General features: G+C 36.4%; 1 protein-coding gene across 2 annotated transcripts; it reads left to right on the forward strand.

Moving 5' to 3' along the window:
- Positions 1-3,664: 3,664 nt before the first annotated feature.
- LOC127411271 (synaptosomal-associated protein 23-like) lies at positions 3,665-10,604 on the forward strand. 2 transcript variants are annotated; one of them, XM_051646718.1, is made up of 8 exons: positions 3,665-3,852; positions 4,639-4,699; positions 5,596-5,637; positions 7,431-7,479; positions 7,623-7,740; positions 9,063-9,215; positions 9,395-9,539; positions 10,195-10,604. In XM_051646718.1, the coding sequence occupies exons 2-8, from the start codon at positions 4,640-4,642 to the stop codon at positions 10,261-10,263; spliced, it is 636 nt and encodes a 211-aa protein (XP_051502678.1). In that variant the 5' UTR covers positions 3,665-3,852; position 4,639; the 3' UTR covers positions 10,264-10,604. The 2 variants fall into 2 exon arrangements, with proteins under 2 accessions (XP_051502678.1, XP_051502677.1); XM_051646717.1 differs by having other exon boundaries at positions 3,666-3,852; positions 4,603-4,699.
- Positions 10,605-14,052: the final 3,448 nt, after the last annotated feature.

A 14,052-nucleotide genomic window follows, 5' to 3' on the forward strand; every position in this document is an offset into this window, starting at 1 on the left:
ACTATTAGATGTGTTACCCACTTAGCTAAGCTCCACTGGGAACAGACGCCTTAGCTCACAAATGACCAGCAGAAAAACACAAATATGATTTCCCCCTATTCGCCTGATACACCAAATGCTGTGCAAAATCAGGCTGGATCAGGAAACAGTGCTATGGTTTCTGGAACTGGTGGAACTGCTGGAAGCTCCACCATGGGAAATTCCACTGAGGAGAGATTTACTCTCTCAGGCACAGGGCACCATCTGGCATCCACAGCCAGAGCTGTGAAAACTGCATGTTTGATGGTTGAATGGAACAAGTGGGAAGTAGATGGTTTGTCACACTCAGTTTTGACACCATCTCACAAGACAGAGCCCCTTCTACCAGTCTTTTCAGAGTGGTGTTCATCACAGAATGCAAACCCAGCATATTGCTCTGTAAAAGTGTTGCTTCACTTCCTGCAAGAGTGCTTGGATGGGGGTTTCTCCCCATCAAGCAGAAACTAAAATCAGCTAAGCCTGTAGTAAGAACTGTAAAGAGATGGACTACTGAAGCAGGGCTGGAACTACAAGCCTGCTTTGAATGCACTGATTGGAGTGTTTTGGAAGCTGCAGCCACAGATCTGGAAGAGCTCACAGATACTGTGACATCATATATCAGTTTGTGTGAGAATATGTGCATTCCTACTGGGATATCATTCAGGGTATCATATATTATCTAGGATATCATAAATTATCATTCAATAATGATAAACCATGGTTTACAGGAAAACGTAGACAGCTGTGTCATGCCAAAGAGGATGCTTACAGAAGTGGGGATAAAATATTGTACAACCAGGCCAGAAAAACACTAACCAAGGAAATCAGAGTGGCTAAAAGAAGCTACTGTGAAATGCTGATGATCCTGCATCTGTGTGGAAAGGCCTGAAAAGCATTACCAAGTATAAGATATCTCCCCCTCGCTCTGCAGAGAATCAACATATAGCTGATGAACTGAATGTGTTTTACTGCAGGTTTGAAAAGCCCAGTCTCACACCCCTCTACCACTCTGATCTTCACTTCACACATTCACCAACATCTCCTGGAACCCCCCTCCTTTCCCCTCCTGCTACTCAACCTGCACTTATGGTCTGTAAGGAGGATGTGTCTTTCGGAAACAAAATACTAGGAAAGCTTCAGGCCAAAACAGTGTCTCACCTGCCTGTCTGAAAGTCTGCGCTGACCAACTGGCCCCCATCATCACACAGATCTTCAATAGATCTCCAATAGATTGGAGCAGTGTGAAGTTCCCTGCTGCTTCAAATGCTTCACCATCATTCTGGTCCCCAAAAAACCCAAAATCACAGGACCTTTTTTTTTTTTTTTTTTCTCCCAATTTGGAATGCCCAATGTGCTTTTAAGTCCTTGTGGTCATGTAGTGATTTGCCTCAATCTGGGTGGCGGAGAAAGAATCCCAGTTGCCTCCGCGTCTGAGACAGTCAACCCATGCATCTTATCACGTGGCTTGTTGAGTGCATTGCCACGGAGACATAGCACGTGTGGAGGCTTCACGCCATCCACTGTGGCATCCAGCTCGACTCACCACGCACCCCACTGAGAATGACCCACATTATAGCGACCACGAGGAGGTTACCCCATGTGACTCTACCCTCCCTAGCAACCGGGCCAATTTGGTTGCTTAGGAGACCTGGCTGGAGTCACTCAGCACACCCTGGGATTTGAACTAGCAAACTAGTGAACTCCAGGGGTGGTAGCCAGCATCTTTTACCACTGAGCTACCCAGGCCCCCCCCCCCCCAAAATCACAGGACTTTGTGATCAGTAAATCCCTTTCCCAAGAGGGAGCTTTTCTCTATCACCTTAGCTGTTTCCCTTCTTGGCAAAACAGTTCTTGTTATCATTTAATCTAATGATTTATTCCTAGATTACATGTAAAAAGAGTGGCCCATCTCTGCTAAATGATGTCTGGTTTCAGTCAGAGACCATCTTCAGGCATTAATGATTGTGGGCCTCACCCTGCTGGCGTGAATTGAACATTTTTTACACTAAGCTTCATGTCAAACAATTCACAAAAGAACCTCAGATGGCAGCCAGAACAGGTGATGATTTGAATGCACTTCATTTTAAAACCCTTTTATTACTGTTCCACATATCCCTATTGGCATTTACTTGTGTGTCTGATGCCTTCCTTATATGGCATTTTCATGGGCATGGATTGTGATAATTGTAAATTAACGTGCACACATGCCTCGTGTTTACGTATGTTTAGAATTCATTAACATACACTCATTAAACTAACAAATCTAGGGTGGACGAAGGGTTTGTGAATCCAGAGGAAAGTTTTTGTAAAGGTCCATTTTACATGCAAATTATTCCAAATTGACTCGTTAACGAAAGTCTTATGAATGAGACCCAATGTGCACAATTCTATTTCCTCAATGTGCCTTTTTCTCCTAAAGCCTTGTTTTTTCTTTCGCCGGCACTGCAGCACGTGCATCTTGCGTGTGGGCGGCCTGAAGCGTTCATACAACAATCCTGTAGAATTTGGAGAATAGATATTACTTGTACAATATGATGTAGGGTCATATGAAACACATTTTTATATTTGTAAAACAGTGCATTTGTTTTTTTAGGCCAGTGGTACATGATAACAACACTTTATTTACTCTCAAATGATCCTTTTGTATTTACAAATCGCTCTTTATTTGTTTGAGAGTCGAGTTTTCTTATGCGAAGCAGATTGTGTTTGTTTGCAAAAAGTTATATTTGTTTGTTTAGTTTTGGCACAAATCTGGCTCCATACATAGCAGTTACAATAACAATCCTCTCATCACTCATTCTTGTGTTTCATGAATTAAAAAGTCATAATGGTTTTGAATAAGAAGGGTGAGTAAATGATGGCAGAAATACATTTTTGGATGAGCTATTATAAATTAAAATTGCTACTGCAGCAGCATCACTTATTAATATATTTTTGGATGTTTCACAAGTATATTGGCATTATTAAAATATTTCATGTATTTATGTAACACAAAATGTGTACAGAAAATAACAGAACTATGTAGTTCTTGTGACAAACAGTTCATTCACAGAATTTTTTTTTTTTTTTAATGAAGAGTGTAACTTCATTATTCAGCAAAAATGTGAAAACTGAAAGAATGCATTTCATTTTTTTAAAGAAAAAAAAAATGCAGTTAATCTTTTAAAAGCTGTGACAGTACTTCTTGTTTCAAAAAGGGCTGTAACCCCCCCAAAAACAAAATCATAACCACTGGCTTACACAAAGTTTGGTATGGCACTTTATAATAAGGTTACATTTGTTAACATTAGTAAATGTGTTAGATGAACAAACAATGAACTATATATATTTTTACAGTATTTGTTAATCTTTGTTAATGTTAGTTAATAAAAATACAGTTGTTCATTATTAGTTCTTGTTAGTTCATAGTACATTAATGTTAAAATGTACAACTTTTGATTTAAAAAATGTGTTAGTATATGTTGAAAATGAACATTTACCAAGATTAATAAATGCTGTAAAAGTCATTGTTAGTTCATGTTAACAGTTATCTAATGTTAACAAATGTAACCTTATTTTAAAGTGTTACCAAAGGTTTTTTCTTTTTCTGCTTGTGTACATTGGTGGGTTGTGGTAAAGGTTAGGAAAGTACCTAGGACAGCCCCTTCCTGACTACATCACAAGGCAGAGAAAAAGCAGAGGATACAGTAAACTTGCTGTTTCTCCTTTTTCCCATACCGGTAATCATCATCTCTCTCTGTGAGGGATTTCTCTATGATGCATTTAGGAAACTAGCGAATAGAACTGAATGGTGAAAATAGTTGTTGGCACTCAGAATTTGGGATCATCTTGAGGGTAAGTAGATAAACACAAACACAAAACACATGCACAGCATTATTCTGTTACCAGAACTTAAAGGGGCAACACAAAAACATGATACTTTGTGTACAGTCCCCACATTCACTTTTGTTTTTAGATTGAAATGAATTAATTGTTTAGATAAACTTATTTAGTGTGACTTAAGTTAGAAAACTTGCACTGATTTGGTAATTCTGTGAAACTAAAATTACTGAACAGATTGATCTATGAACCAAAAATATTTTTACAGTAGTAAATGTAATTTAATTAAGTAGGCCTGTTATATTATGCCATTAATTTAGAGAAAACTTGTAAACATGTTGAAGTGTGTGTAATCATGTGTATAATAATGTGTATACAATTTCTGAATTTTGCTCCTAAAAGTGTAAATTAATGGTAAGGTTATTACATCTGTAATTGTTAAAATTTTAAATTTGGAGTAGTGATATTTCCATGGAAAAGCTCTGTCTGTGGCAATATTTGTTTATACTGTATGTCTATGTATACTGTAACATCCTACATTCCTGTACTTTTATCTATACTGAACAAAAATATAAACGCAACATGCAACAATTTCAAAGATTTTACTGAGTTACAGTTCATTTAAGGAAATTAGTCAATTGAAATAAATTAATTAGGCCCTAATCTAATCTAATCAATGTGTATGGAAAAATTCTGGGATCTTTTATTTCAGCTCATGAAACATGGGACCAACACTTTACATGTTGCGTTTATATTTTTGTTCAGTGTTTAGAGCTTAGTGACAGCAGAATTTGTATCTAGGATGATGGCGGACATGTCAGCGGAGGAGATTACAATTAAAGCTGACCAAGTAACAGATGAGGTAAGTTTGTCACCTGTTATCATGAGGATGTAACAGAGGATGAATGGAATGGATCCTTCTTGTTTTTATTAGATGTTTTTTCATGTTCTTGTAATACTACCGACTACCGAGTAAAAGTATTCCGTCCTTTCTCTTCATCTGGTGTTAAACCACAATGGATATAAAACTTTAGCAATTACATATTTTTGTTCGGACCATTGTTTTGAATACAGTACATTTCATGGCATTGCAGCACCCTGAGAATGTTATTTTCAAGGTAAAAGTTGATTTAGTGAGAAGTGGAACTGAAGTTGTTTTGTACAGCCACAGTTCCTCATCATGATCTTAAAATGAGGGATGGACATACAGTATGTTCAATAGGTTGTCCGGTCTTAAGGTCACATCTACTTTTTCAACCCATGTTTTTCGTCCATTGAACGTTTATTTTAAGAAGGACATATTTTTAATGCCTTGGTAATATTAGTTTACAACATTAGTTAACATAAACTACAGTAACATTGAACAGTACTTTTACGGCACTTATTGATCTCGGATAATGTTAATTTCAACACACAGTATACTAATACATTTTTAATTAAAAGTTAATTTGTTAACATTAGTTAACAATTATGAACTAACATGAATTAACAATGAGTAGTTGTAAATTCATAAATTAACCATTAACCAAGATTAATAAATGCTGTAAAAATATATTGTTCATTTTTAGTTTATGATACCTTCCTCATTGTAAAGTGTTACCAGTGTCTTTCAAACTAAACTTCTGAGTTCTCCAACTGTTTTCCCCTATCTTGAACATTTAGTTTCCATGCAGAACCTAAATGTTACAGTATGTTTAATAGACTGGGTGCTGTATTGTATTACATTATGTCTAATTTTACATCTTTGTACATTTTCAGTCACTTGAAAGCACTAGGCGGATGCTACAAATGGCAGAGGAGGTAAGAGGTATTATTTAGATGTGTAACCAATGAAATTTGTATTTCTTTAATTACATTTAATAATTGATGAATTCAGTTATGTACAAAAATCAGTTATGTTTATGGTTATTTGACATACAGTACATAAAAATGCTTCTAAATACAGTGCTTTTGTGTATATCTCACACTAAATTGTTTCAAAAATTCAAACAAAATCTAACATAAAACAAAGGCAATCTGAGTAAAAAAAAAAAAAAAAAGCAGACATTATTTATTTAAGCAAAAAAGTTATCCAATACCAATTGGGTCTGTTTGAAAAAGTATTTACCCCCTTAGTTACTAAATCCCCAAATCTATGAAACTGCATTCATAATGGGTTTCAGCTGGACTAGACACACCTAGACCTGATTACTGCCAGCCCTGCTCAATCAAATCAACACCTAAATAGAACTTTTTCAGCAGCATGAAGTAAATGGTCTCACCCAGTAGCACAATATGCCAAGGTCAAAAGAAATTGCAGAAATGATGAGGAAAAAGGTGATTGAAATACATCAGTCTGGGAAGGGTTACAAAGCTAATTCAAAGGCTCTGGGACTCCAAAGAACCACCATTATTTCCAAATGGTAAAAACTTGGCACAGTAGTGAACCTTCCCAGAAGTGGCCGACCTTTCAAAATTCCTCCAAGTGCACAGTGACAACTAATCCAGGAAGTCACAAAAAAATCCAAGGACAACATCAAAGGAACTGCAGGCCTCTCTTGCATCAGTAAAAGTTCATGACTCCATTATCAGAAAGACATTGGGAAAAAAATGCTACCCATGGAAGAGTGGTGAGGCAAAAACCACTGATAACCCAGAAGAAAATGAATGCTTGTCTGTATTTGGCCAAAACACACCTTGATGATCCTCAAACCTTTTGGGAGAATGTTCTGTGGACCGATGAATCCGATGAAAGTGGAACTGTTTGGAAGACAGGGGTCCTGTTACATCTGGCGTAAATCAAACACAGAATTCCACAAAAAGAACATTATACCTTCGGCCAAGCATGGTGGTGGTAGTGTTATGTTGTGGGGATGCTTTCCTGCTTCAGGGCGACTTGCAGTAATTGAGGGAAACATGAATTCTGCTCTCAACCAGAAAATCCTAAAGGAGAACGTCCGGTCATCAGTCCGTGAGTTGAAGCTCAAGCGCAACTGGATTATGCAGCAAGACAATGATCCAAAGCATAGGAGTAAGTTGGCCTCTGAATGACTCAAAAGAAGCAAAATGAAAGTTTTAGAGTGGCCTAGTCAAAGTCCTGACTTGTGCCCAATTGAGATGCTGTGGCAGGACCTTAAACGGGCAGTTTATGCTCGAAAACCCTCTAATGTGGCTGAACTAAAGCAGTTCTGCAAAGAAGAGTGGGCCAAAATTCCACCACAGCGTTGTGAAAGACTGATCTCCAGTTATCAGAAGCGTTGTTGCTGCTAAATGTGGCACAACCGGCTATTAAGTTTAATGGAGCAGTTTGTTTTTCACATGGGTGATATAGGTGTTGGATAACTTCTTTGCTTCAATAAAATGTATATATATATATATATATATATATATATATATATATATATATATATATATATATATATATATATTTGTGTATTTTGTGTTTACTCAGGTTGCCTTTGTTTTATGTTATATCTCGTTTGAAGATCTTAAACAATTTCGTATGAAAAATACACAAAAATAGAAGAAATCAGTGCTTTTTCACAGCACTGCACTTCAATTTGCCTGTCCCTTTGTAGTGTAGAATTTGAAGTGTGTGTACTGTGTATTTTCAGAGCATGGATGTAGGAATAAAAACAGTGACCATGCTGGATGAGCAGGGAGGTGATTCCACCATTCCAATCTTGATGTCTACTTTAATATTTCAACAGTATGAGACCTTTTCAAACATTGAATAGCCTCTGTAGGTCTGTAAGGATGTCTGTTCGGAGATCTTTATTGATGAAATCTGTCTTACTCATTCTTAGAAAAACTGAGGCGTGTGGAAGAGGGAGTGGATCAGATCAGGCAGGACATGAAACAGGCTCAGAAGAACCTAAACGAGCTGTCCAAATGCTGTGGCTTGTGTCTGTGTCCATGTAACAGGTTGGCTATTTTAACAACTCCACTATTTATGGAATATTAATCATCATTATGCATTATGTAAAGGATGCATCACCCTGAAAGGGTTTATTTTGCAGGGATGACTGGCTGACTACACACTATCCTGCTTATTACATGGTTACTTACCAAATAAATTAATAGCTAAATGGATTCAAAATATTGATTTAAGCTGAAATAATTGTATTACGTGAGAAGAGACAAGAGACATGAAACTAGCACAAATAGGAAATGGGTTGTCTGGAACAAAAGTATATTATACAGTTTAGCTGTCATTATACAGTAATATTAAATATTTCAGAAAGTATTCCATTTCAAAAGTATTCAAAAGAGCTGTATAATCAGCTGTGTTTAGCACTTTACAATAAGGTTGTATTCGTTAACATTATTTAAAGGAATGTTCTGGGTTCAATAGAAGTTAAGCTCAATCAACAGCATTAGTGGCATAATATTGATTACCACAAAAATTAATTTTGACTTGTCCCTCCTTTTCTTAGAAGAAAACAAAAATAAAAAAAAATCTGGTGTACAGTTAGGTAATTACACTAAAATTTAATGGGGCCTATCCATAAATGTTTAAATAGACTCTGTTTTAAAAGTATAGCCACAAGACATAAACAATATGCGTTAATGTAATTTTAGTGTGATAAAATCACTTACCATTTCTGTGTAAAGTTATTTCCAATTTGACAACTTTGTTGCCATGACCATGTAACGCCGTGAACTCTGTAATCCCTCAAAAACTACGATTTAAACAACTTTACATCTCAAATAAAGCATGAGTTTTAACAGAAAAATTAATTTATCAAAATAAAAAGCTTCACATTTCTCCCAATAAACCCTGCAAAAAATTGGCCCCATTCACTTCCATTGTAATTGCCTCACTGTAACCTTGATTTTTGCTTTTTTAAAGAAAATGACGAGTCGAAATACATATTTGTGGTAATAAACATTATGCCATAAATGCTGTCGATTGAGCTAAACTTGAATTGAACCTGGAATACACCTTTAATTTAGTTAACATGAATTTACAATTAAGAATACGTTGTCAGCACTTAGTAATCTTGGTGAATGTTAATTTCAGCATATACTTTTGCATTTGTTTCTTATTAAAGTATTTGTTAACATTTGTTAATGCATTATGAACTAACAAGAAATAACAATGAACAATTTTATCTTTAAACATTAAAATGTGATAATTGCTGTAAAAATATATATTGTTCATTGTTAGTTCATGATACCGAATGTATTTACTGTTAAGAAGTAGAATCTTAATAGTGTTACCAAATTAAATTCCTCTCATTTAGACTGAAGTCCATTGAGAATGATAGGCGATATAAGCAAGTTTGGGGTACAGCGAAAATAAATCAGGGTGTGGTATCCAGCCAGCTGACTGCCGTCCAAAATAAACAAGCTGTTTCTGTTGGATCAGTGGCCCCCTCCGGCCCCTACATTAAGAGGTGAGGACAAAAATCGCACTGAGAATGATCAGCTCCAACTCTTTCAGTGATCCAGTTTGAATAAAATTAGTTACTCAACCTGTGAGACATGTTAGATCTTTATGTTATGCTGCACCCACCATATACCATAAGGTGTTACTTTATGGAAAAGTTAAGTGGTGCTGTTTTGTTTCCGAAAGAATAACGAATGATGAACGGGAAGATGAGATGGAGAAGAATCTGGAGCAGGTTGGCAGCATCATCGGGAATATAAAGAGCATGGCTCAGGACATGGGCAACGAGATCGATCATCAAACTGATATCAGTAAAAAACTTATTAAAAAGGTAAAGCTACTCTGTCAAATCAACATGATCACATGGAAAATCGACATGTTGCTTCTGATAGTTCATGTACAGTGAAATCAACCCCATTCAGCCGGATCCACAATCAGACATTTTTGCATCACTTCATGCATGTTTACCTTTCTCTCTGGTGCTACTGAGCAACCAATACACAGGTTCTGGTCCTATGGAAACCAGGAAACAATCGTGTTTACATAAACAATGTTTAGTGTGATTCAGATATCGCATTGTCACTCTAAAATGATTTTTTAACTTCACTGACGGTTAGGTTTAGGGTTGGGGTTAGGGTGTAGAGTTAATAAAATATGCATTCCTGTTGACTGTATTATGTCATTTACAACTACGTTTACAATGTTTTGTCAGTGTAACTTTGTGAAGTTAACAAATATGATTTCAAAAGAAATTCCATTAATTTGGTAAGACAACCCAGAAAGCTTGGAGGGCTTACTATAGGAAAACTGTTGAAACCAAACCAAATCCTGGACCTGAATCAACAGAACTTTGAATTGTGACAGTCCTCACTAAAACAGCAGTTTTTTATGCCAAGTTGGATTGGAGAAATATTGGATTGTTGTTTAGCATACCACATGTAACTGTGTCTATGTTCTTGTTTTTTTTTTTTTTTTTTTTTTGCCAGGTTGAAATGCTTATAGATCACGTTGACCGTGCTAAACATCAAGCTGACAACTGTTACCAAAGGAAATAGAGAAGGAATTACTTCCAGTATTGCTCAGGATCCTGCTTGCCACACTTTCTACCAATGAAAAGAATGTCACAAGAGTAACAGGAACTCTTTTAGTGCCTTTTTATTTTGCAATCTTAATGTTCATTTGTAAATTGCTGGACTTCAAAATGGGGCCTAAGAATGATCTATGGAAAGTATATGCATTGTACTCTTTGGACAAAAGAGGAAAAGTTGTGTGATATGTCCATGTATTGGGATAGAATAGCATGTCAATTATGAATATGACATTGCAAAACATTTTTAAACATCTTACATTTTTTAATAAAGCAAATCATCATAATAATCATCACAGTTAAGCATAATCTCCTCATGCTGTCCTTGTTTACTTGCATTAAGATGGATCTTACCAGCAGAGGGTGCAGTTAGACAACTCTGAAGTCTGACCACTTAAAGTGCTCCTTAAAGGAATGTTCCGGGTTTAATACAAGCTCAGTTGACAGCATTTGTTGCATAATGTTGATTATCAGAAAAAAAATTTTTTAGACTCGTCCCTCCTTTTCTTAAAAAAAAAAAAAAACATAAATTGAGGTTACAGTGAGGCACTTACAATGGAAGTGAATGGGGCTCATTTTTGGAGGGTTTAAAAGCAGAAATGTGAAGCTAATAATTTTATAAAAGCACTTTACACATTAATTCTCATTAATTTGCACTAATTATTCTGTCAAAACTCATGTATTATTTGAGCCATAGTTGTTTAAATTGTAATTTTAACAGTCTTTTTTAGGTTTTTAGGGTTTGTTGATATTACATCGTCAGTAAAATTGGCTATAACTTTACACAGAAATGGTCAGTAAGTGATATCACGCTAAAAATAATGTTTACACATATATTGTTTACGTCTTGTTGCTATACTTTTGAAAAAGTGAGTATTTTAACATTTACAGATTGGCCCCATTCACCTCCATTGTAAGTTGTGGTGTTTATTCTTTATATGTACTGTAGATTTGTCCTAAAACCGATAACATAAGCAGGAGAGAATAACTTGCATTACATTAACTTTTTGATAGTTTAGTTTGTCTCAGAGCTCAGCATATAAATTGCAAGCTATTTGTTGAAGATAAGGGAAGGTGTCTCTCTCCTTTCTACTTACGCTAACATTTTTCCATCAGACTTTTTCATCAGGCAAATGTTTATATGCATGATATTTCTGTGCCATAAGCGTCAGCAAATGGAATTGCAAATATAATCATCAAGGTTGTCTGTCTCTAACCCTAACTGGGTGTGTTTCTCTAACAATTCTACCATAGAGAGTTTATACACCGGTGGGCCCTTTTTCATGATCTTCTTTGCCGTTTTAAGCAGTAAACTTAAAACGGGTTAGTCATTGTCCTTTTTATCTCCTGATCTACACTAAATCCCTCACCTTGTACTTGACCTTAACGAGTCAGCTTTAGATCTGTCTGACACCTGCTCTCATTGCTTGAGGTTTTCTGTTCTCATGGTCTGTCGAGGTCTTATATGGTCTACCATATCATTTTCTGTGGTGGAGTACAGCAGTTTTTCCTTTGGTCTTGAAAGTATGTCAAGCAGTTCGGCACATCTAGTACTTTAGCTCCATCTTTGACTCTTTTGTTAGTTCTAACATCAAGCATCCTGAACACGTCAACTTAAAACTGTAACTGCGATTAGATGGTTTACACATTACAGATGTCTTTACGTCTTCCAGCAATAACAATTGATGTCATATCAAATAATTATCAATATAATCCAAATTCAAGGGCATAGATTTGGCTTGAACATTGGGGGGGGGGGGTTATAGTATGAAGACTATAACCCCCCCCCCGTGTTTCCATTGATCATTGTATAAACAATGGGGAGGGGGGGGGTGTTACTTCCCCTCCATCCCACCTGGAATCTACGCCCCTGTCCATAATAATACTGAATGCTGAACCAGCAGCAGCAGCTGTGAGAGCTGAGTGGAAACAGTGACTGAGTGTCTTGGATGAGAATGAGTCAGACCACCCTTCCCCCTCCAAGATTCCATAGTAGTCATCATTTGACTTGAGAACCCAGCACAGCGCCCCCCATTTCAACTTCCTCTCACACATAAATCCACTTTTTCTTGCTTTAATGGAATTTTTCACCCAAAAATGACAATTCTGTCAACATTTACCTTCATGTCACTCCAAACCAGTATGACTTACTTTCTTCTGCGGAACACAAAACAAATAATTTAATGAACGTCCTGTTGGTTTAATTCAATACAGTGGCAGTACACAGTGACTCACTTCACTGCTTAATTAAGCACCCAGAGGAGTCCTTAGTCTATGCGACTTGTGCATCATATACCTTCTGAAGGCATACGTCTGGCGGCTACGTTGATAACATCAAACCTCATTGGTCATAGCCGCCACAGTTGATTTCAGTGCTGTTTATGGACATTATCAATGATCTCACTTGGTTTTAGAGTAAATAACGATCTGTTCATTATTCAAAATAATCGTATGCCTTCAAAAGATTTATGATGCTTTGAATATGGACATGTTAAATATGATGCTCGAATCGCATGGGCTATTTTTATTTTTAGGGTGTTTATAAAGTGCTAAAGTGAGTCCCTACATACTGCCATTGTGTTCTTCCTTCATCTGCTTCTGCCACATGTAGTTACTTTAAAGCCTCACAACAGCCTTTGTGGTGAACCTTTAAAACAACACATTTATGCAATACCCAGTTTAATTAATTAGTTATTATTCAAGTTACAATCACTCATTGACCACAATGATATAAGGATATTTTGATAAAGAGATAAGGTCTTCACCATACATTGGACACTGTTGTTGTGTTTAGGTTAAGAAGGTGATCATGTACACACTTCTTTTTGAGATCACTCACTTGTACAAGTCACACCTCACTAACAGGAAGCATCTGCTGGCAAGCATGTTCTCAAATTAATTTGTAATGCAAAACATCAGGCTTCTATAGTATATGCCATGAATAACAGTTCAGTTCAGTTCACTTCAAGATGTGTTTACTTCATTGGTAAAAATGGTTATGCAAGCAAACACATTTTAATGAAAGAATACATAAACATTATAGAAGGTTTGGAATTCTTGAAATTAGAGTAAATTTCCTCGTAATGCAGACACAAAACTGAACATTAAAATGTGTATTACACTTGGTACAAACAGGGTTTCCATGGTCATTGAAAACCTGCAAACATCAGGGAATTAAAGGGATTTCCAGGCCTGGGAAAGTCATGGAAATTTATAAAATCTTAAGTAGTCATGGAAAAGTATTGGTGAACATTAATTTTTCTTTTTATGCTCAGCTCTGAAATATTTTATTGGCAGAATTGCTCTTTGTAAGTGCAATCTCTATAAATTGGCTTTTAAAAATCCTTATCCAGTAATCACGCCCAACTGGAAAACTCATGAAAATTCATTGGTCAAAAGTGTAGGAACCCTGCACAAATATGTACCCCCTCCTGAATGCATTCAAACAGGCAGTGTAATGTAGATATTCACTTTTAATTTCTCATAAAGACATCTCTTTGCTCTTTAATGTCTCTTTGCAAATGTCTTCAATGCATTAGGAGCATTGAGGAGGGTGGAGTGGATGGGATGCCAGTTGCCCCCAACATTATAAGTAACCACAGCAATCCAACTTCTGTTGAGGTTCCTGAACATCTGGAGTTGTTTAACTTCAGACACATACAAACTCTTATGGGGGAGGGAGAGAAGTTGACTCCTCACAGCTCTGTTTCACGGACAAACACATCTGCAGATATTGTTTGTGCTATGTTCACTATGA

This window comes from Myxocyprinus asiaticus, chromosome 20, assembly GCF_019703515.2.
Source record: "Myxocyprinus asiaticus isolate MX2 ecotype Aquarium Trade chromosome 20, UBuf_Myxa_2, whole genome shotgun sequence".
Lineage (NCBI taxonomy): Eukaryota > Metazoa > Chordata > Actinopteri > Cypriniformes > Catostomidae > Myxocyprinus > Myxocyprinus asiaticus.